At 36.3% G+C, this 23,728-nt stretch overlaps 1 protein-coding gene across 1 annotated transcript; it reads left to right on the top strand.

The window, feature by feature from the left end:
* The first annotated feature begins 5,062 nt into the window (after positions 1 to 5,062).
* Positions 5,063 to 7,498, top strand: LOC6036429 (nucleolar GTP-binding protein 1). Its single transcript, XM_038263303.1, has 4 exons — positions 5,063 to 5,230; positions 5,332 to 5,606; positions 5,669 to 7,148; positions 7,213 to 7,498. Exons 1-4 carry the CDS (start codon positions 5,183 to 5,185, stop codon positions 7,366 to 7,368), a joined length of 1,959 nt encoding a protein of 652 aa, XP_038119231.1. The 5' UTR covers positions 5,063 to 5,182; the 3' UTR covers positions 7,369 to 7,498.
* Positions 7,499 to 23,728: the final 16,230 nt, after the last annotated feature.

The raw sequence follows: 23,728 nt of genomic DNA, 5'->3' as shown, positions 1-23,728 counted from the left end.
AGTTCTCACCAACCTAATTGCGATATACTGCAAGACTAAACGTCCCGTAAGCGAGGATCTGAATGTTGAGATATAAAAAACTTGTAATAAAATTTGGAAAGCCCATTTTTAAGAACCATTTTTTGTCATTCTTGTCCGAAATAAACTAGCATTTTTTTATTTATCAAAAAAAAAAACTATAAAAACAGTGCAAAAAGAAATATGAATCACCCTATCCTCACCAAGGACGCAAACCTTATTTTGAAAGTTGGAACGCTCGCCATCAGATGGCAGCATTGGTTTTGTTATGTCAAGGTGTCCCCCGTTTCAAGGCAGGGATGCCAAAAATGAGCATGCAGATTTTAAGGTAGTTGAAAAAAGACAATATTGTGGTAAAATATCAGATCGCGAAAAATAATACACTGAACGCCCGACCATGGTAATTTTATGAACATTTGCTAAAAATGCTGCTTATTAATTTAACTGTGGCTTTTTGGTGGAAGTAAACGCAAATATGGTAAAATGTACCATGCTTCCACAAAATTCCATGGTAGCAATTACGAAATCATTATCATTCTCTCCATGTTGGAGGGTTAAAATTACCATACCGCTCTCGACATAGTAAAACTGACTGCGTTAATCAGTGAATCCAAGCACGGAATGTTTTCAGCAAAAATACGTCGGTGCGTGTTCTCAATTTAACCGTACAATATGGTAGCAATTACCATGGTTGGGTTTTCAGTGTACAGAGCACTCAGAAAAAAGAACTGGCAAAATCCATAAGAACGTCTTATGACCTTTCGACATCAGGATTTTATTCGGATTTCATAAGATTTTCTTATGGCTGGGAGGGGAAATTTGACAAAGCCGTCACTTAAGATATCCATTGAGTTATCTTATGACATTCATAGATGGAATTGTGTACAGAATATATGGCAATGCTCATGGAGATCATATTAACCAGCATCGTTTTTCATAACCATTTTTCTTATTTTTTGTTGAATGAAAACAAAAATTTAGTTCAATTTTAAACGTATATATTTTTAAACTATCGTATTATACCCAAAACTTCATTTCCTTTTTTGCTTCGAGAAGATGTTTTCTCCGACCTTCGACCAGTCGCTGCACGGAACTGTCCTCATCGATGCTATTCTCCGGATCCTTCTGGAGGATGCTGAGGAGGGCCGCCGTCGGAACCAACGGTCGTTAATGTTACCTGAAAATACCCAAATAAAATATTTAACTTCGAACCAAAACCCACGAAACACCCGCCACAGAACTTACCTGAGCCTTGGAGGTCGCGGTAAACAAGAAGATTGATTCATCCGATCAGAAACTCAGAGCGGCGCAACAGCTTTGTGTAGTTGTTACCGGAACCGGTCTGCAAGATCCGTCCTTTCGCCATCTTGAAATGTCAAAAAATTCACACTAGCATCTTACGCGAAAACCATTGACAAATTACAGATGAATTCCATAAGAATTTCTTATGAAGTCCATAGTCTATCAACAGTGGACCAAATTCATAAGTAAAGTTTAGTTATAACCATATGAATTTATAGTGACGGTCATAAGATTGTCTATGAAAATCGCGAGAGGCTAGTGGATACTCAAATCAGGCAGTACATAAGATGTGGACTTATGAAAATCTTACATTCTTTTTCCTCAGTGAGCGGATTCGTCAATTCGAATTATTGTACGATCAGTTCCTTGCTGGACTCGGTCGTTGGAAACGACCGTCGGCTCAACGACCGACGAAATAGGCGGTCGCATGATGACGGCATCGAGTCTGAATTCAGGGTGATCATGTGGTTAAAAATGAAACGCTCTCGACATAGTAAAACTGACTGCGTTAATCAGTGAATCCAAGCACGGAATGTTTTCAGCAAAAATACGTCGGTGCGTGTTCTCAATTTAACCGTACAATATGGTAGCAATTACCATGGTTGGGTTTTCAGTGTACAGAGCGGATTCTTCAATTCGAATTATTGTACGATCAGTTCCTTGCTGGACTCGGTCGTTGGAAACGACCGTCGGCTCAACGACCGACGAAATAGGCGGTCGCATGATGACGGCATCGAGTCTGAATTCAGGGTGATCATGTGGTTAAAAATGCAACATTTTTCAAGAAAAATAATATTTTTTCGACTGAATAAAAAATTTGCGAGCATGTTCAAACAATTATTTCTGATGTCGGAGAAGTGATTTAAAATCGAACTTTCAATCCATAATTTTTCTACAAGTTGAACTTTGTCACTCCAAATGGGAAACCCTAAGTCTATCGACGACCGTTTCCAATGACCTTGAGATAATGCCAGAAAATCCAGCTACCAACTAAATCCACAATAAAACCTCTGCTGAACAATTCTCTATAAAAAACGGAAATGGATTTAAATTATATTTTTTTTATTTTTCTCAAACTTTGTTAGAACCTATGACCAAAGAAGCTATTTTGTGTCATACATACAAGTCTCAATACAATTTTGGCAGCTGTCCATACAAAAATGGTACGTTGATATTCGAAAATCTGAATTTTTTGAATGATTTTTCTGATCAATTTGGTATCTTCGTCAAAGTTGTAGATATAGTCCAGACTCGATTATCCGAAAAGCGGTGTATGCACATCGGAAGGAACCGGTCAAGAAAAAATCCAAATGGGCAGCAGCGGCAGCGAAAGCAAGCCAGAGAGGGTGAAGAAAAACCCCAAGAAAACGCTCCCTCTCCTTTGTTCTGATGTTGACCCCTTTCCTTCCGATCTCCATACTAGCCTAAAGCCTCGGAAAAAAATCACTTTGAATAATCGAAACTTCGGATTTCGGAAATTTTTTTCGTTGTCTCATTTTTGAACGTCGATGGCCCTTTAACTATTTTACAGTGTGTATCTCGGGGACGAAATAATGAAAAAATGTATTTCGTTTTAATAATAAACTTTCCAATTCGACAGAACTCGAATCGCTTGAAAAAGAAAATAAAAAAAGAGTTTTTTTTTCTGGCAGAACCCAGCCACAGAGTAATCCAGAGGACGCAGTCCGAACAAATGTCATTGAATTTTGTGGCTGCGTTACGGTTGTTGTTGTTGGATTTTCCTAAAGGTAGCAGGCGTTATATTTTTTTGCAGGCGTTATGTTTTTGAACGGATATTTGAATTGAATCTAGTAGCCAATAATTAAAAATAATTTCCTGTCAAACTGACTTTCGTTTCGTTTAGCAAAAAAAAACTTTGACGGACCGATCATGAAAAAAATGGGAAGGTGTCCTGTTTTGGTGAAGGAGACCTCGAACTGACCTCGTCTCGGGGCCGTCGGAAAGTCGGCTTTGAAGAAGTGTCCTGTTTTGCTGAGGGAGGAAATTCACCAGGCTCGGTTTGCGAAGAAATGTTTATGTTTTTTTTTTGTATGTTTGAATATATTATGGCAAATAAAATTGTTAATGGCTTAAAATTTATTTTATATAATTGGAATTGGTTCTTTTTTCAAATGAAAACCAAACGGAGGAAGTATTAAATACGCGGGACATGTTTTTTGGGAGCTGCGGGGTTTTAGATAGCAAGAAAACTGTATAAATCATTAAAAGTTGGCCACATAAACTCCCCCTCCCCCTCCAAGGCCGGTAACACAAGCGCAATGTATCACAAATCAATAGAATTCGGAACTTCGAGCGATGGAATTTTTGAGAGTGGATTAAAAGATTGGCTGCGAATCGATAACTAAATTCACAACTCTGGTCATTAAAAGTAAGCCAACACCTACTCGGAATTTACCTCTCGGTAGCATTTCAATCAAGCAATTAATCAGCCACTAGCGACGTACGCAAACCTGTGCAAGCCAACTTTCCCATCTGCATGCATTCAGCGGTGTTTTTTCCAAGACGTTAAGACACCCTGCGTCTCGGGAAACGCCTTATCCAATATTATCCGGAAAAACAGATAACAATTCGAAAGCATCCTAAAAATTATGAATTTTCAACTGATTGAGTAGGATTGAGTAATGTTTTGAATGTCTGACAAGGAAAACTGTCATTGAAAAACGTAACGCCTCTGAAAATCCAGTGAACTAAGATAGCAAAGAAATAGCTTCTCATGCTAAGTTTTTCCTGAAGGGGGAATGTACCACGATGTACCACGTAACGCAACCATAAATTAAATGCCAGTGCTCCCTCTGGATTACTCTGTGACCCAGCTTTGCTAGAATATTTCGTGACTGGAAATTAGTTCAATTAGATAAGGCGGCAGCACCACGGAAAAATCAACAGGAGACATCATCATCAAGCGGTAACAAATCCCGGACATTACAAAAAAACGCTCACCATTAATAATCGTATACTTACCATTCCCGTTAAATACACAGTTCCCAGAACATTTGTAAAGTTTATTTTTTAGCTCCTCCCTTTTAAATGGTGTCGTTAAGTGTCGGTAAAGCAGTTCACCATTTAAAATCATATTTTATTAATTTGTGGTACGGTTTGGGGTAGGGTATGACGTAGAGAGCCTGGAGCTTATTAGAGAACGGACATCTCAAACCAAAAGTACCAATCGAAGCACGAGAACTGTCAAACGGAGATACCAATCGAGCAAAATCCTTTGTCTTATGCTCGATTGGTACCTCCGTTTGACAGTTCTCGTGCTTCGATTGGTACTTTTGGTTTGAGATGTCCGTTCTCTAATAAGCTCCAGGCTCTCTAGGTATGACGTCGTCGGTATGACTATGATCCACGAAAAAAATCCCTTGTAAAAATGTATTGTAACATAACCTAACGACCTATTTAATAAATTGTAGGATTGTTTGGGGAATGGAAAATGTACGGTTGCACCATATTTGGTGTATTATCAAGATCATTTAGGAAAAATCATTCACCAAATGGTGACTGTATGGTTGTTGACTATGCGGGTAGAGCTTTAGAACCTTGTTTAGTACCCTGTTGATTTTTCTGTATTTTATACTTTCAATCTCGATTGCAGATCTTTTACCCATCTCCAAGACAGAACTTTTCGCTTAAACCGATTTCTCTGGCAGCTCTGCCAACTTTTACCTCCGTGACTTTGACATCTCTTTTCCTCGCATGTTTTTGTTGACGCACGAAACGTCAAACGCGAGCATACACGTTCTTTTCACTCGCGGCCGTCACCTCGTGGTAGTGCTGCCCAGGCCGTTGCTCGACGGTTTTTCTCGTTTTTCCGGTGGACCATCGTTCCGGAACCGCCGCCAAGATGAGTTTGTACAACTTTAAGAAGATTATGGTGGTGCCGCCGGCAAAGGTGAGTTGGAAATGTTGTAATTTTGGGTGCGGGAGGGGGATTTGTTTTGATTCGAGGGGGAGTGAACCTAACCTAAATGTTCCGATTTTTTTTTTGTTTAGGCCTTCATCGATATTATGCTGTCGAAGACCCAGCGGAAAACGCCGACTGTGGTTCACAAGCACTACAAGATCAGCCGGATTCGGGGCTTTTACATGCGCAAGGTCAAGTTCACCCAGCAGAATTTCCACGACCGCCTGTCGCAGATCATCCAGGACTTTCCGAAGCTGGACGATGTGCACCCGTTCTACGCGGATTTGATGAACGTGCTGTACGATAAGGACCATTACAAGCTGGCGCTCGGGCAGCTGAACACGGCGAGGCATTTGATTGATACGTGAGTGTTTTGAGGTGTTTTTTGGGTTTGTTATTGTTTTTAATGTTTTGTTTTTGTTTTAGGGTGGCAAAGGATTACGTTCGGCTGTTGAAGTTTGGTGACTCGCTGTATCGGTGCAAGCAGCTGAAGAAGGCCGCGCTGGGTCGGATGGCCACGATCATGAAGCGTCAGGCGTCGAATTTGACCTACCTGGAGCAGGTCCGGCAGCATTTGTCTCGTTTGCCGTCGATCGATCCGTACACTCGGACCATCATCATCTGCGGCTTCCCGAACGTGGGCAAGTCTAGCTTTATCAACAAGGTCACACGCGCGGACGTTGAGGTGCAACCGTACGCGTTCACGACGAAGAGTTTGTACGTTGGCCACATGGACTACAAATATCTGCGGTGGCAGGTGATTGACACGCCCGGCATTTTGGATCATCCGTTGGAGGAGAGGAACGTGATTGAAATGCAGGCCATTACGGCGATGGCTCACTTGCGGGCGTGCATTCTGTACTTTATGGACATTTCCGAGCAGTGCGGCCACTCGATCGAGGAACAGGCCAAGCTTTTTGACAGCATCAAGCCGCTGTTTGCCAACAAGCCGCTGGCGTTGGTGCTGAACAAAACGGACATTCTCACGCTGGATGAGCTGGAAGCGGACAAGCGAAAGATCATCGACGATCTGGTCGACGATCCGGAGGAGATCCCGATCATGCAAATGTCCACGGTCACCGAGAAGGGTGTGATTGAGGTCAAAACAGAAGCTTGCGAGCGTTTGCTCGGTTATCGCGTTGATCAGAAGCTGAAGGCCAAAAAGATCGAGGGCGTGCTGAACAGGCTACACGTTGCTATGCCGGAGAAGCGTGACGAAAAAGACAGACCGGCGTGCATTCCGGAAGCGGTGTTGGCCGCACGCGCTGCCAACGCGGACAAACTCGCCCGTCGCCAGCGCAAGCTCGAGAAGGAAATCGAACAGGAAATGGGCGACGAATACACGCTGGATCTGCAGAAGAACTACGTCGACATCGCCGAAGAGGAACGCCACGACGTCATTCCGGAGTTCCTCAACGGAGTCAACATCGCCGACTACATCGACGCGGACATCTTCGAAAAGCTGGAAGAACTCGAGCGCGAGGAAGGTCTCCGGCTCGAGTCCGGCTTCTACGATCCGCCGCCGCTCAACCTGGACGAAACTCTGCTCGAGATTCGCGAAATGGCCAAACAGATCCGCCTCAAGCGCTTCCTGCTCAAGGACTCCAAAAAGATGACCGTCAAGAGTGGCCGCCCGGTCATGCCCCGCCACAAGCAGGCCGTCGTGCGCGACCGCAAGGTCGACAACCTGCGCAAAACGATGGAAAACCTCGGCGTCGACATGTCCGGCACCGAGCAGGCCAACTTCACCAAGAACCAGGTCGACATCCGGCGAAGCCTCGTCCCGGCCGTCGGAGGACCAAAAACCCCGAAGAAGGACCGCGAATCGCTGGCCATCTGCAAAGCCACCGGCAAACCCCTCAAGCGGAAGACCCCCGGCATCGAGCTCGGCATCAAGGACGTCATGGTAAGTCCCTCCCCCCTTCAAAATAGTTCCAAATCCGCAACTAACAATTTTGTTCAACTTCCAGCTCAAATCGAAGGCCCGCGTCATGGCGAAGCACGACATCGCGAAGAAGGTCACGAAGATGGCGCGCAAGGGCGAGGCCGACCGGCACATACCGGACCTCAAGCCGAAGCATCTGTTTGCGGGCAAGCGTGGCACGGGCAAGACCGACCGGCGTTAAGGCGTCTTCTAGCGTTAATTTTAAGGAAGTATTTGGCGGATGGAGCAACACAGTTTTTTTTATTTGCCTCAAAAATGTTAGCAAAAGAGATAACATTAAAACATTTATATTCGCTAACCCCAAAAAAAAATTGCGTTATTCCTTCTAAAAGCTTCGAAATCAATTTAATTTTTGGTCAAAACAAACCAACAAATTTCAATCAGCCACAACCAGCAGAAACTACTGAACTAGATTCGCGAGCGCAAAACGAAAATTGATCGTTTGAATTCTGGCGGGATCAAACGGTGGGGTCAAAATACGTCGTAGCCAGTTCGAAACGTGACTCGGGGTTGGCCTTGAAACTGCGCGAAAGATTGTTAGGAAAAACAGTGAGTTGTGACATAACTGATAGTGAATCAAACGCGTTCTGGCGAGCTGAATGAGCGATAAGCATCCGCACACGGTCGAGATCTAATGATGGTGAGATCGACGAGTGATGGAAATCTCGAAGCTGCGATGGATTCAAGTTCAATGTCAGCCTAGAAAGGGGCGCAATTGGATGATAGTTCTTTTAGCTTGTGCAATTTAAAGAGAAAGTTGTGAAATGTTTTAGGCGCCATGCACAAATGACGTAGCATTTTGTATATGAACACAACACATTTCAAACAGTGCCATAGGCTTTAAGTGAGACATAGTGCTATTTGAAATGTTAGGAAACTTGTGTCTGGAGTATGGATTTTCTGATCAATTGTTTAAGGGCTCGTGCATAAACCACATGGCCTTTTTAGAAGGTAGCAAGGGGGGAGGTCGGGCGAAAATCACGCTCCATACAAAAAGTTGAAATTTTGTATGGAGAAAAAGCCTCGCAGGGGGGAGGCCGTTGTAAATTCAACATTGCCACGTGCAGGGATGGAACAATCGCAAAAAAAAACATTTTCGCTTGCGAGCTTTCTTCACTCGTGAAAGAGAGAGAAGGCAAATCACGCAAAAGAAAAACGCTCCCGAACTTCTCCAAGAAAATCTTTCTGATGATGATTTTATGTGAATTTCCTTGTCAGCACCACTTGAAATTATTTATTTCGCTTTGTTTACATACATTGTCCATCTACAAAACGTGACGGGTCATTTGTGACGTCACTCTAGTGACGTGTGACACTTGCATGTGTAGTAGTGAAAAAGATGTTACGCCGAATAGAGTTATCTACGTGCGCATGTATTGCGTGTACGTATACGAAAAAGATTGAGGTTAAATTTTGTACCCGCCAGCAAAACAAATGGGGTGCTAGTGTGCGTGAGCTCGGGCTTAGATAACTCTATAATCAAGATGATGATTTTTTTTAGCTTCCTTTTTCAGATCTTTCGTGCGCTAGAGAAGAGAGCTATGTTCGCTTCGAATTTTTTCTCTTGATGAACGTTCAACGATTTTCTTTTGACAGACAGTCTGTGCTTAAAATATAATTTAAATGGCAAAAAAGTAAAAACTGTAAAACAAAAATTACAAGTCAATTCTAAACATCAATGATTTTCAATCAATAGTTTTCAAAAAATGTTACAAGTGAGGGAAAAAAATGGCAAAAAAATACCTAGATACTTTTTTTTGGTAAACACAAACATGCTTTAAATTAATCTCATTGCATAGGAACGCATTTTAAATTGATTTCAGTTTATTGTTATTGATATTTTGATGTTTAAAAAAATCTTGCCCCTGATTTTTGGAACCAATTTTAAAGAAATTTACAAAAACTTTGATATATATTTACAACATCTTAAAGTGAAAACAAATATTCATTAAAATTTATTTGACGTGAACAATCTTTCAATTTGAAATTCGTTATGGCCTTTCTACAATCACTTAGCAGCAAGGGTCCAAAACGTTTCATTCACTCGCGACCACGAATTGAAATCGACATTTTTTTTTAAATTCAACCATCTGAAAACATTTTGAAAACATATTTAGCATATCCGGGATCGATCAAATATATATATTTTTTTTAAATTTCAATGTACAGCACCGCAAAAATGTGTTTTTCGACAAAAAAAAAACGAATATCTTCATCGCTAGGATATTTTGAAAACTAATGATTGCAAAACAACTGGGCAGGTGTAAATTGCATTTTAAAACACTTTTTTCATTCAAATGTTAATACAGTCCCGACTCGATTATTCGAAGCCTCGATTATTCGAAGTTTCGATCTTATTTATTTTTTTGTTTTCTTACTTTTAACTTCAAACTCGAGTTTGAGAATCCATTTTAGTCTGGAAATCCTCCATTCAAATTAAAAAAAAAATAATTATTTCATCACCATTATTTTGGTCGCCATCTTGGATTTAAAAATTCTAAATCACTTTAGAGTAGTTTAGGAGCCATACTAAAGCTCAGCAAACAAAAATAAGCCAACGAAAAGTATTTTTTTCGTGATTCTATTATCTGAAGTGACATTATGCCAAGGACTTCGGATAATCGAGTCAGGACTGTACCATGGCATGTAATTCCTCCACTTTGGCCAGAGTCGAGGGCCTTTCGTCTGGGATATTCAAGAACAATCAAAATCTAATCTTATCTATTCGTTTCGTTAGGAGACGGTGATTTTAGCGGATTACAGACTGGATTTCGCCATTTGGAGCGATGATTGTCTAAGCCCAAGTTGCCCAGGAATCGATAATTGGGAATAGAACCAATTCCACCTGAACCAGATTCTCACCACCATGACAGCCGTCCATTGCCGGCCGCTCCGCCGCGCGCCGGTGCCAGGAAAGAGATTTGAAAACGGATTGTGTTGATGCTCCACTTTTTCAAGGGGACAAGGGAAAATCTCCACGGTGTCCGCAAGTAAGTTTCGCTTTGAGTTGAACGGTTTTTGGGAAGGGATTTGGCTCAATGCTTTCCTATGACCAAAGAAGCTATTTTGTGTCATTGGTTCACCCATACAAGTCTACATACAATTTTGGCAGCTGTCCATGCGAAAATGGTACCTAAACATACGAAAATCTGTAACGGGACCATCCATAAACCACGTGGACACTTTAGGGGGGGGGGGGTTATGGCGATTGTCCACGACCCATACAAATAAGATTTTTTTGTATGGACAATTGTCCACGAAGAAGAGGGCGGGGGGGCGGTAACAGATTCCCAAAAAAGTGTCCACGTGGTTTATGGATGGTCCCAACTTATGAATAAATTTTCCTATCAATTTGATGTCTTCCGCAAAGTTGTAGGTATTGTTGAGAAATATCCATAGAAATAGATAAACGGAAAACATTTTGATTTTCTAATTAACTTTTTTTCACAAAATCTCAATTTTCCAAAATACATATGGGTCATTCCTTCCCAAGTGACCACGCGTCCAACATCGACCTTCACCAAATCTGCTCATATTTGGTATGGGGGTTGTTTTTGCCCCAAAAACAAAGAATCCAAAGTTTGGTGACATTTGGTCCACCCCCGCGCCCGTGGCACCCCCCTCTTTTTCTGAGATTTTTGAAAAACCTCATTTTTAAAATGCATTTTGCTAAGAGAAAAGTTTACAAAAAGTGAACCTTTGGGTATGCATATTTGAAGATTTTTTGATGTAGAATCGAATGGCGTGCTCAACATTTACGTACATTGTTGCCAGATATAGAAATTTTGCGTTTTAAGTTTTCAAATGCATTTTTAACCCTTTGGACGAGCACTTACGTGAAAACTGACAATTGCATTCGATTGCTGAGAGTTTTTTACATTGAATTCAATCAAAACCCCACGGTAAAATGAATATTTCTTGAGATATCACATTTTTAAGTTGGAAAGCTCTGTATTGCACAGCAAATGTTTTACTTAACCATCAATTTTCAACAATACCATTGCGTGAGAGCATAGTAGGCCTTGAAATTTGAATATTCTTTTTTTTCAATTTCTTAACGGAAGCAAGTGAATGTCCCAAAATTGAATTTATGTATGTATGTACTTGTGTATGTATGTAATGTATGTATGTGTTGTATGTATGCATTTGAACCTCCGTCTTGGCAGGACTTTGCGTGGTTCATGGATATTAAAAAATGACAAAATGTTTAATTTCGAGCGCATCAACCGGAATTTTCTAGTTTTATGGCCCCAGAAGCTAGCCTGAAAATATGAGCTTATTTGGTTAGGGTTGGTGGGTCCAATTTTTACCTGAAGGATTTTTTGAGTTTTTTTTTTGCAAAATTTAAAAACATGCTCAAAAAATTAACCTATATCTTTTCGGGATCAATTCCTAGCGCTTTGCGATGTTGTACAAATTTGATCCCCGGATTAAAATCTTTGAGAATTTTGATAATAAGAAAATTTGATAGCGTTTTGGGAAACTTTGTCGAAGAAGATGTTAAAAGTGAAAATTTCCCATAGTAAATTAATTAAAGTTCCATTCTAACTTCAGGTCAAAACTGGACCCACTAAACATTAACCATATGAGCTCATATTATCAGGCTAGCTTCTGGGGCCATAAAACTAGAAAATTCCGGTTGATGCGCTCGAAATTAAACATTTTGTCATTTTCTTATATCCGTGAACCACGCAAAGTCCTGCCAAGCCGGGGGTTCAAATGCATACATACAACATACATACACAAATAAATACATACATACACAAGTACATACATACATAAATTCAATTTTGGGACATTCACTTGCTTCCGTTAAGAAATTGAAAAAAAGAATATTCAAATTTCAAGGCCTACTATGCTCTCACGCAATGTACTGTTGAAAATTGATGGTTAAGTAAAACATTTGCTGTGCAATGCAGAGCTTTCCAACTTAAAAATGTGATATCTCAAGAAATATTCATTTTACCCTGGGGTTTTGATTGAATTCAATGTAAAAAACTCTCAGCAATCGAATGCAATTGTCAGTTTTCACGTAAGTGCTCGTCCAAAGGGTTAAAAATGCATTTTAAAACTTAAAGCGCAAAATTTCTATATCTGGCAACACTGTACGTAAATGTTGAGCACGCCATTCGATTCTACATCAAAAAATCTTCAAACATGCATACCCAAAAGTTCACTTTTTGTAAACTTTTCTCTTAGCAAAATGCATTTTAAAAATGAGGTTTTTCAAAAATCTCAGAAAAAGAGGGGGGTGCCACGGGCGCGGGGGTGGACCAAATGTCACCAAACTTTGGATTCTTTGTTTTTTGGGCAAAAACAACCCCCATACCAAATATGAGCAGATTTGGTGAAGGTCGATGTTGGACGCGTGGTCACTTGGGAAGGAATGACCCATATTATTTTTATTTTCGAGATTTTTATTTTCGAGATTTTTTATGTGTTTTAGGGGACTAAAGCCCGCAACGTTTGAGCCATACTGAAGTATGGTCAAAAAATCTGTCGCTGAGTTATGAATTTTAGAAGAAATAGTGATTTTGGGAATAAATCTATATTTTATAAATAATTTTGTTGACCAATTTTTTATGTAAAATTGAAATTGCAATCAAAAAGATAGCCACCAAATGTTTGATTTCAGCGAAATATTAGCATTTTTTAGTTTTTTTTTTAAAATAGTGACCATAAGTGACCATTTCTGAAAATATTTGCTTTCGAAAAGTTCAGAAAGTTTGCTATAAAATTGTCTAAAACATTGAAGATTTTACTTCTAGTTGCTGAGAAAAATAAAAAGGAAAAAAAGAAGTTTTGTTAAGTATTTGTAAATTCTGCTCGGTTTGTTCTAGAGGTCGTATCGAGGTGCTCCGATTTGGATGAAACTTTCAGCGTTTGTTTGTCTATACATGAGATGAACTCATGCCAAATATGAGCCCTCTACGACAAAGGGAAGTGGGGTAAAACGGGCTTCGAAGTTTGAGGTCCAAAATACCTAAAAAATCTTAAAATTTCTCGCATTTCCGTAAAACTTCATCAATTCAAACTTTCGTAGATGCATTTGAAAGGTCTTTCGAAGCACTTCAAAATGGGCCATAGACATCTAGGATCGGTTTGACTTTTTCTCATAGCTTTTGCAAATTACTGTTAAAAATTGATTTTTTTAAAACCTCAATATCTTTTTGCAACAGCCTCCAACATCCATACTCCTATAGGTCAAAAGATAGGTAATTTCATGGACCTTATTAACTTTTTGGCCAATCGCATTTTTTCTCATTCTTTTTCGATTTTTCTACAACAAACATTTTACAACGTTAGTTTTTGCCCTGTAGGCCTCCATAGCAGCACTTTTTGGTCTCAATTTTGTCATATTTGGAATCCTCGGAAAATTTCACGTTAGTTAGAAGTATTGGAGTTGTAAATTTGATTGGAAAAATTGCCATTTAGAATGAATTAATATATTTTTCAACAATGTGTTGCATTAGGGGTAAAACAGGTTTTCACCTACTTGATACAGCATTTGACGCATTGATCGCAGGGTAAATAAAATCAATTTCTTTTTTTTCAAAAATGTTTTATTTAATTATTTTTTGAATCAAATTTACCACTCCAATACTTCTTACTAACGTGAAATTTTTCGAGGATTCCGAATATGATAAAATTGAGACCAAAAAGTGCTGCTATGGAGGCCTACAATCTAATCTAATCTAATCAGACCCTAGCGCAGCCAATCTTTCGAAGGGATCCTGGAGAGTGCCTTAGGTTAGATGACGCCTAGCACTCTTCTTGTCATTTATTAACATTTGTAGTGCACCATTGCATTGAAATGCATTGAGACAACACAAGCGTTAAAGCGGCCAGGCCTACTGCGTAAAGCCGTATCGCAGAGATGACTCGTAATTGGGTTGAGTTTGAGCACTGAGTGTTCGAACAACAACACAATTCTGAGTCGACAGGGGAGGAAGAAGCGTGGGGACACACCACCATACGCTCCGAGATTTGGTTGTATTCGTTGGGAGCACCATGCTAAGAAGGTTTGGTACTCCGGGACCCTCTGGGATGGGACATTGTATTTCCACTAATGCCCAGGACACTATTTGCCGTGGTTATAGCGCCACAACTCGCTCTCTGTAACAGTATTCCTAATTCCAGTCCAAGCTCATCAAGTCGTCATGGCCTAGTGGTTAGCATTTTTGCTTACCAATCCAAAGGACGGGGGATCGAACCATGCCCCGAGCGACTTTGATTTTTCGTTCAATTTCAAATTTATGTGTTCTTAACTTTCTCGTTGGGAACAGATGGGCATCGAACCCAGAACCATTCGCTTACAAAGCGAACACCGTAACCAGTCAGCCACGGCCGCTCCTGCTATGGAGGCCTACAGGGCAAAAACAAACGTTGTAAACTAGGTTGTAAAATGTTTGTTGTAGAAAAATCGAAAAAGAATGAGAAAAAATGCGATTGGCCAAAAAGTTACTACCGCTAGGCTTATAGTCCATGAAATTACCTATCTTATAGGAGTATGGGTGTTGGAGGCTGTTGAGCAGTTCTCTAGGATTTCGGTCATTTGATTTTTTTTGTATTTTTTAATCCGACTGAAACTTTTTTGGTGCCTTCGGTATGTCCAAAGAAGCCATTTTGCATCATTAGTTTGTCTAATAATTTTCCATACAAATTTGGCTGTCCATACAAAAATGATGCATGAAAATTAAAAAATCTGTATCTTTTGAAGGAATTTTTTGATCGATTTGGTGTCTTAGGCAAAGTTGTAGGTATGAATACGGACTACACTGGAAAAAAATTTGGTGATTTTTTTAATTTAACTTTTTATCACTAAAACTTGATTTGCAAAAAAACACTATTTTTAATTTATTTTATTTTTTGATATGTTTTAGAGAACATAAAATGCCAACTTTTCAAAAATTTCCAGTTTGTGCAAAAAATCATTGACCGAGTTATGAATTTTTTAATCAATACTTATTTTTTCAAAAAATCGAAATATTGGTCGCAAAATTTTTTCAACTTCATTTTTCGATGTAAAATCAAATTTGCAATAAAAAGTACTGTAGTAAAATTTTGATAAAGTGCACCGTTTTCAAGTTAAATACATATTTAGGTGACTTTTTGAAAATAGTCGCAGTTATTTTTTTTTTTTAAATTTGTGCCCATGTTTGCACACCTTTGAAATTTTTTTTTTGAAAAGCTGAGAAAATTCTCGATATTTTGCTTTATTGAACTTTGTTGATGCGACCCATAGTTGCTGAGATATTGCTATGCAAAGGCTAAAAAACAGGAAAATTGATGTTTTCTAAGTCTCACCCAAACAACCCACCATTTTCTAATGTCGATATCTCAGCAACTATAGGTCCGATTTACAATGTTAAAACATGAAACATTCGTGAAATTCGAAATTCTTTTCGAAAAAAATATTTTTAAAAATTTAAAATCAAGACTAACATTTCAAATGGGCGTAATATTGAATGTTTGGCCCGTTTAAAATGTTAGTCTTGATTTTAAATTTTTGAAAATATTTTTTTCGAAAATATCGGATTTCACGAACGTTTCATGTTTTAACATTGTAAATCGGACCTATAGTTGCTGAGATATCGACATTAGAAAATGTTGGGTTGTTTGGGTGAGACTTAGAAAACATCAATTTTCCTGTTTTTTAGCCTTTGCATAGCAATATCTCAGCAACTATGGGTCGCATCAACAAAGTTCAATAAAGCAAAATATAGAGAATTTTCTCAGCTTTTCAAAAATATTTTTTTCAAAGGTGGGCAAACATGGGCACTAATTTTAAAAAATGAAAAACGGCGACTATTTTCAAAAAAGTTACCTAAAAATGACTATAATTTGAAAACGGTGCACTTTATCAAAAATTCACTAAAGTACTTTTTGATTGCAAATTCGATTTTACATCGAAAAATGAAGTTGAAAAATTTTTGCGACCGATATTTCGATTTTTTGAAAAAAATCAGTATTGATTCAAAAAATCATAACTCGGTCAAAGATTTTTGCCATTTTGGAAATTTCTGTAAAGTTGGCATTTTATGTCCTCTAAAACATATCAAAAATAAAAAAAATCAAGTTTTAGTGACAAAAAGTTAAATAAAAAATCACCAAAATTTTTTTTACCGTGTATCAATTTTGTTCAGTGTAGTCCATATCCATACCTACAACTTTGTCGAAGACACCAACTCGATCAAAAAATTCCTTCAAAAGATACAGATTTTTGAATTTTCACATATCATTTTTGTATGGACAGCTGCCAAATTTGTATAGAAAATTATATCACGGGATTGAAACTCGTCTGAAAAACCTGTATCATTTTCTCAATCAAAACAGTGGCGCCGCGTGGTGGTAGCTGCCCTGTTTATTACACTGTGAAATTATCCATGGCTAATCCAAGGAACCAAAAGGTGACAACAGAAATGTCCACACAAAAGGGGTGTTGCAAAAAACTTATTATTTAAAAAAAAAAATCCTAACAAATCAGCAACGAATTACAAGTTTGATAGTCGAACTACACTTGAAAGTTGGTTTTGTTGTTTGTTTTTGCAAAATATTTTTTTACAAAAGTGCCAAAATATTCGTAATTTTCTTTTGCCTCTTGGTCGCGCTTTGTGTTAGTATGTGTGTCGTTGAAATTTGAGGTCGTGCACGCAGAACACAGAACAGTGAGAACTAGCGAAAATGCCTCACTTTCTTCTGATACAAGTCGCCATATTGAAATTGCTTGAAGATTCATACCCGTGATTATATGGACAAACTAATGATGCAAATTGGCTTCTTTGGGCATACCGAAGGCACCAAAAAAGTTTCAGCCGGATTAAAAAATACAAAAAAAAATCGAATGATCGAAAACTCAGAGAATTGCTCAATTTCGATATCTCAGCATCTAATGGTCCGATTTTCAAAGTAAAAATATGAAACATTCGTGAAATTTTTCGATTTATTCGAAAACAATATTTTGATTTTTTGTTTTTCAAAAGGGCCAAACATTCATATTGAGTTCAAGTGTTGCTCAATGCTGGCCAAGAACTAATATTCAGCTGGATCCTGAAAAAGACGGAGAATGCTAATTAAATAGTTCCTCAGACACTAAAACCCTCATTCCAAAATTGTCAAGTTGTCAAATGATGTGTTATCGATCAAACTGAGCCATCAGGTGAAAATTTGACGAAAGAGGCCCTTTGGAAAATACAACATCGACACCTTCACTTAATTTACTTATATCTCAGGTTTCAGACATTTTGGTTCAGCAGATGTTTTTTTTTTGTGGTCAGAAAATGTAAAAAGTGAAGATTCTCCATTAAAACAAGACTCAAATCTCATACAAACTTAAATGCTACAGAGCTTTGATGAATCCTGAACCAAATTAGCTGAAAATGTCAGGGGAGCTTCTGTAGACATAGAACATTGATTTTATCAACAATGCAAAGGTCTAGATGACATTTTTACATTTTCAAGGAGCCCTGAACCACACTAGCTGGAAATACCGTACACCCAGAACTGGGCATCGGGATACGAGAGGATAAAGAGCACGATTCGGTAGTAAAATGGTACTGTGTGCGGACTGAGAGAATAAATCCTGAAATTACCGAGAGTACTTTACTCATGGGTTCATCTTCAAAAAAGTTCATCTATCAAAAAAAAAAAAAAACAAGTACTGGTACCGAGACTCGAACCCAAGACCTTAGGCATATTGAACCGTGCCTTTGTCGTATGGGCCACCGCGGTTCGGTGACAAAGTGGCGGTCATGTGTCCATATAAGCCACTCAATAGGATGAACTGTTCCAATGAACGAATGAACACGCGAGAGGACTATACTCTCGCAAAATAGCACTTTCCTCACGTTTCTTTTCGTGAGGACTATCCTCTCGTTCTTTAACTTTGAGTATACCAAACGCTCTATTATTAATTTTAACACTTTATCTAAATAAAATAAAATAAAATAAATAGTAATAATGAAAGTGCTAATAACTTATTACAGAAAATCGTCTAATTATAAGAAAACGAGATGCTCAAGATTCATCTTCTCTCTAAGCATTCCGCTATCAATGTGGTGAACTAGCGCCCTTTTAATTTATCGTGAATAATTAAATATTTTAGCAACATTGTGGAAATTGCGATGCTTTTTTCGCTCGTTTGAACACGATTGAAACAGTGGCATAAATTCCCACCGGAATTCAAAGTGAGATGGTGGAATCAAAGGGGGAGAAGTTCACGATTTCCATCAGGTGTGAAAAAGTGTCAAAAGCATTCCCGATGCGAGATAAGCGCGAGGTGGTCCTGTAACCATTAAAACATGCACCGATAATTCGATTGCAGTCGCGTGATAACACGTTTCGTTGATTCGATGCACTTGGGGGTTGGTGGTGCAACAGTTAAGTTTGACCTCCTGGGGATAAACGTGAAAATTGGGTGTTAAATTGTGGAAATTGAAGAGGTTGGCAAAATTGATTTAAGAATGTTTGAATTTAAGTTGCGATTTATGAATCGTTACAAGACATTTGGAAAAATAGTTTGCAATTACTTTTTTAAATTAAATCTACAACATTGTACGATTTAACGAACCGCACCCAATTAAAATTTGCCACGAGTACATGATGCAGTTGAAAAATAAAAATAAATACAGGGAGTGTGCTCGGCCAAGGGCTTTTAATTTCGCAACGACTGAGCTAATTCATTTTAATTAAATGCAAGCAAATAGCATCCGTTGAACAAATACGCGATAAGCAGATCAAAAGGGGGTTTGTCCCACTTTAACTCTTTAAGGGTTAATGATTTCCAAAGTAACTTTAAATTCAACAAAGTATTTAAAATGCATACGTTCATGAGAACTTTAAAAAACATTAAATACTTTAAAGCCAATAGAAATGGCAAATGCATCAGTAAACTATTCAGGTTAATCACCTGTCATGAACAAAAGCGACTCAAAAAAATGGCACATTTCACAGTCGAATAATCGTGGAAAAGTTTATGCTAACATGCCAATCCACTCGGGCCAAGTGATTTATGACCCACACGTGAGTTCGTATGAGCGAAACATCAAGACAAGAAAAAAACATAACAAGTTCATAAAAGCCCTTCCTCCCACCACCACCAAACCAATCGATTCGTCAGGGCAATTTCGAATTCGACTAAACAAAAAGGAAAGAAATTTATTGAATTTTGGTCCTATCAATGTCGTATAGCATCACTTTGTACATGTGTTTTCCCCGGAAAGAGGGGATTTATTCATTGCATGAGACTGAGCACTCCTTTCTTCGCGAAACTTTCCCCATTTCAATAAGGACTTATGTTTCGAATGTATGTTTGCAGCGAAAACAGTGATCATTGGTTTATCAGTTCGGTCAAACTTGGTAGCTAAAGTTGCGGAACAATGTTTGTAAAGAAAACGAGTTAAATGAATTTAAGTGGCGCTAACATAAACATTCACCAAAAATCTTCGACTGATTGATTTTCTTCGAGAAGTTCGGGAGCGATTTTCCTTTACATGTTTCACCTCCTCTCTCTTTCGTGGGTGAAGAAAGTTCGCAAGCGAAAAAAAAACTTGCAGTTCTGGAGTTTTTTTTTGAAAAAGGTCCAATAAACCAAATTTCCAGTTTTTTTGCTTTCTGGGTGTTTTTGAAACCGCCTTGAGTCAGGGGTATTGAAAAACACCTAAAAAACAAAAAGTGAAAAATTGATTTATTGGACCTTTTAAAAAAAACTCCAGAATTATTCCATCCCTGCCCATAGGATTAAAGTTTCCTTAGGGAGTCATTTTGAGCAACTTTTGTTCTACGAAAAACATTTCTTTTCTTTTTTATGTTTATCTTGTTTTATTTTTTTAATTTCATTTCTACCACCTCCTGTCATAACATTTTGCATTTCAAATTTTTCATGTTTTTACAGTCACTTTATTTTTTATTTTTTAGCTTGTTTTTTACATTATCTGCAATAGAATGACACCATTATCATTTAAATTGTTAAAAAAATGCGTAGAGGCATAGTCAAAAATTACTGCATACTTCTTTTTTTTTATTTTTTGATATGTTTTAGAGGACATCAATTGCCAACTTTTCAGAAATTAACAGGTTGTGCAAAAAAGCTTTCACCGAGTTATGAATTTTTGAATCAATTCATTTTTCATGTAAACTCAAATTTGCAATCAAAAAGTACTGTAGTGAAATTTTAATAAGAGACACCATTTTCAAGGTAAGACCATTTTTAAGTAACTTTTTTGAAAATAGTCGCAGTTTTTAACTTTTTTAAATTAGTGCACATGTTTGCACAAAAATTTGAAAAAATATTTTTGAAGAGCTGAGAAATTCTCTATATTTTGCTTTTTTGAACTTTCTTGATACGACACTAAGTTGCTGAGATATTGCCATGAAAAGGTTTAAAAACAGGAAAATTGATGTTTTACAAGTCTCACCCAACTTACGATTTACAATGTTAAAATATGAAACATTCGTGAAAATTTCAGATCTTTTCGAAAAAATATTTTCAGATATTTTGAATCAAGAAAAACATTTCAAAAGAGCTTAATATCAAATGTTTAGTCCTTTTGAAATGTTAGTTTGATTTAAAAATTTTGATTTTAATCTTTTTCGAAAAGATCGGAAATTTTCACGAATGTTTCATATTTTAACATTGTAAATCGGACCATTAGTTGGTGAGATATCGACATTAGAAAATGGTGAGTTGTTTGGGTGAAACATAGTAAACATAAATTTTCCAGTTTTTAAACTTTTGCATGGCAATATCTCAACAATTAAGGGTCGTATCAACAAAGTTCAAAAAGCAAAAGATAGAGAACTTTCTCAGCTTTTAAAACATATTTTATTTTCACACCTTCTTTAGTTTTACTGCATTTAAAAAAATTAAGAATAGCATTTTCAGCATTTTTTTTTAATATGAGTTTTTCTTAAACATGAGCAGTGCGGCATTCTCAAAGGATTCTTAAAGAATTCTAGCAGAGCGAAATTATTCTTACTAGAACTATGCCATCATCCTGCCAGAACTTTGCAAGAATTCTCAAAGAATCCTAGCTCAAATGCAATCCCTGTTTGAAAAATGTCGCACGTCGTACGAGTTGTCGCACGTTTTGATTTTACCGTTTCGATATCGATTGGTCGAAAGGACGACAAACGTGCGACAAACACTCGACATGCCCGACATTGTTTTTTCCATCGATTTACCTTCAATTCGACGTCGATTATCGTCGACGCAAACAGTTTGACAGTTCTCTTCAGTTGATCTTGTTCGGACTTGATTGCAACCGAGTCGAACCCGTTGTTGTTAATTTTAGGCTTTGGGAGGATTTTGGACAGTTTAAAGGTTAGTTGTGTTCTAGGTTGAATTACGTTTTTCTGCCGGAAAGTTCCGGCCGGAGTGGGCGAGCGACCGAATCAAAATGTTTTGTATTCCAGATTTCGTTTTTCGTGGCGGTATACTAGGAAGAGGAGGAGGAGGAGGACGGGAAATATGGTATACTCGGCCGGCATTCCGGAAGACGGGACAGGAAGGAACCAGTTTGCGATCGAGGAACCGGTTGGTGTTTGGTGTTTTACTTTCCGCGGGAGGTTGCGACGCATATCTAATGGAACTGGTGAGTCATGTTTAAGAAACGATGGAGGAGGTGTGCTGGAAGTGCGATTGGACGATCGAAATTAAAAATAGGATGAATGGAACATCGCAAATTCTTAACTTTTCAATCCAATAATTCCAAACTGAAAAATAAAAAAATCTAGAATACTAAAGCTTAAAAAAACTTCAACGCTGATTTGATTTGATAATTGTTCAATTAAATTATAAAGTTTTTCATTCTTAATTTAAAATTCTAGCATTCCAGAACATAAGAATGAAAATCTTGAAATATGAAAATTTTGAAATTGACAGAAATTTAAATACTAAAATTCCCTTATTCTTAAATACTAAAATTCTTCAATTCATAAAAACTAAAAATCTAACATTATAAAGTTCTTAAATTCCCAAAACGATAGTCGCACGAATTGGAATTTTGAATTCTAAAATTCTAAAAATTACAAGTTCTAAAATTCCAAAATTGTAAATACAAAAAATGCTTAAATTCCAATAATTTATAATTTTAAATAAAAAATTCAAAAATTCTATTTTTTTAACATTGTACGCATTTTAAGAATTATTAAGATTCTTAAAATTCTACAAATAAAAAAATCTCATTTTTTATTTTATTTTTTGCAAATCTTTAATTTATGAAAATTGTAAATAAAATACAAATTTAAAAACTTCAAAAAAAAAAATTACAAAATAAAAATTATACAAAATTAAAAACATTTACAAAATATTTTTTTTAAGTTTTAAAAATGTTGAAGCTTTTAATTTTGAAATTCTTAAAAAAAAATCTCAAAAATCATACTTTTTAAAAATTCTAATTGGAATAAATCAAAAATCTATTGGGTAACTTTTGAAAAATTTCAAGGATTTTGCAATGCAAAAATTAAGAAAAAATGTCAAATGAAAAATAGGAGTTATAAGAACATCATAAATTGAATTAAATGATTTTGGTATTGAGGTTCTCTCAAATTTTAAAATTTTAGAATTTTAAAATTTTAAAATTTTAAAATTTTAGAATTTTAGAATTTTAGAATTTTAGAATTTTAAAATTTTAAAATTTTAAAATTTTAGAATTTTAGAATTTTAGAATTTTAGAATTTTAGAATTTTAGAATTTTAGAATTTTAGAATTTTAGAATTTTAGAATTTTAGAATTTTAGAATTTTAGAATTTTAGAATTTTAGAATTTTAAATTTTAAATTTTAGAATTTTAGAATTTTAAATTTTAAATTTTAGAATTTTAGAATTTTAGAATTTTAAATTTTAGAATTTTAGAATTTTAGAATTTTAGAATTTTAGAATTTTAGAATTTTAGAATTTTAGAATTTAGAATTTTAGAATTTTAAATTTTAAATTTTAGAATTTTAGAATTTTAAATTTTAAATTTTAGAATTTTAGAATTTTAGAATTTTAGAATTTTATTTAAATTTTAGAATTTTAAATTTTAGAATTTTAGAATTTTAGAATTTTAAATTTTAGAATTTTAGAATTTTAGAATTTTAGAATTTTAGAATTTTAGAATTTTAGAATTTTAGAATTTTAGAATTTTAGAATTTTAAATTTTTAGAATTTTAGAATTTTAGAATTTTAGAATTTTAGAATTTTAGAATTTTAGAATTTTAGAATTTTAGAATTTTAGAATTTTAGAATTTTAGAATTTTAGAATTTTAGAATTTTAGAATTTTAGAATTTTAGAATTTTAGAATTTTAGAATTTTAGAATTTTAGAATTTTAGAATTTTAGAATTTTAGAATTTTAGAATTTTAAATTTTAGAATTTTAGAATTTTAGAATTTTAAATTTTAAATTTTAGAATTTTAGAATTTTAGAATTTTAGAATTTTAGAATTTTAGGATTTTAGAATTTAGAATTTTAAATTTTAGAATTTTAGAATTTTAAATTTTAAATTTTAAATTTTAGAATTTTAGAATTTTAGAATTTTAGAATTTTAGAATTTTAGAATTT

Source organism: Culex quinquefasciatus, chromosome 3, assembly GCF_015732765.1.
Source record: "Culex quinquefasciatus strain JHB chromosome 3, VPISU_Cqui_1.0_pri_paternal, whole genome shotgun sequence".
NCBI lineage: Eukaryota > Metazoa > Arthropoda > Insecta > Diptera > Culicidae > Culex > Culex quinquefasciatus.
The sequence above is the reverse complement of the archived record's forward strand: the minus strand, read 5'-3'. Positions and strand labels throughout refer to the sequence as shown.

Bases quoted from the DNA above. Each gene is read 5' to 3' on its own strand.
- LOC6036429 (XM_038263303.1), top strand. From the start codon at position 5,183: ATGAGTTTGTACAACTTTAAGAAGATTATGGTGGTGCCGCCGGCAAAG. The intron at 5,231-5,331 runs GTGAGTTGGAAA...TTTTTTGTTTAG, and splicing joins TGGTGGTGCCGCCGGCAAAG to GCCTTCATCGATATTATGCT. The intron at 5,607-5,668 runs GTGAGTGTTTTG...TTTTTGTTTTAG, and splicing joins GCGAGGCATTTGATTGATAC to GGTGGCAAAGGATTACGTTC.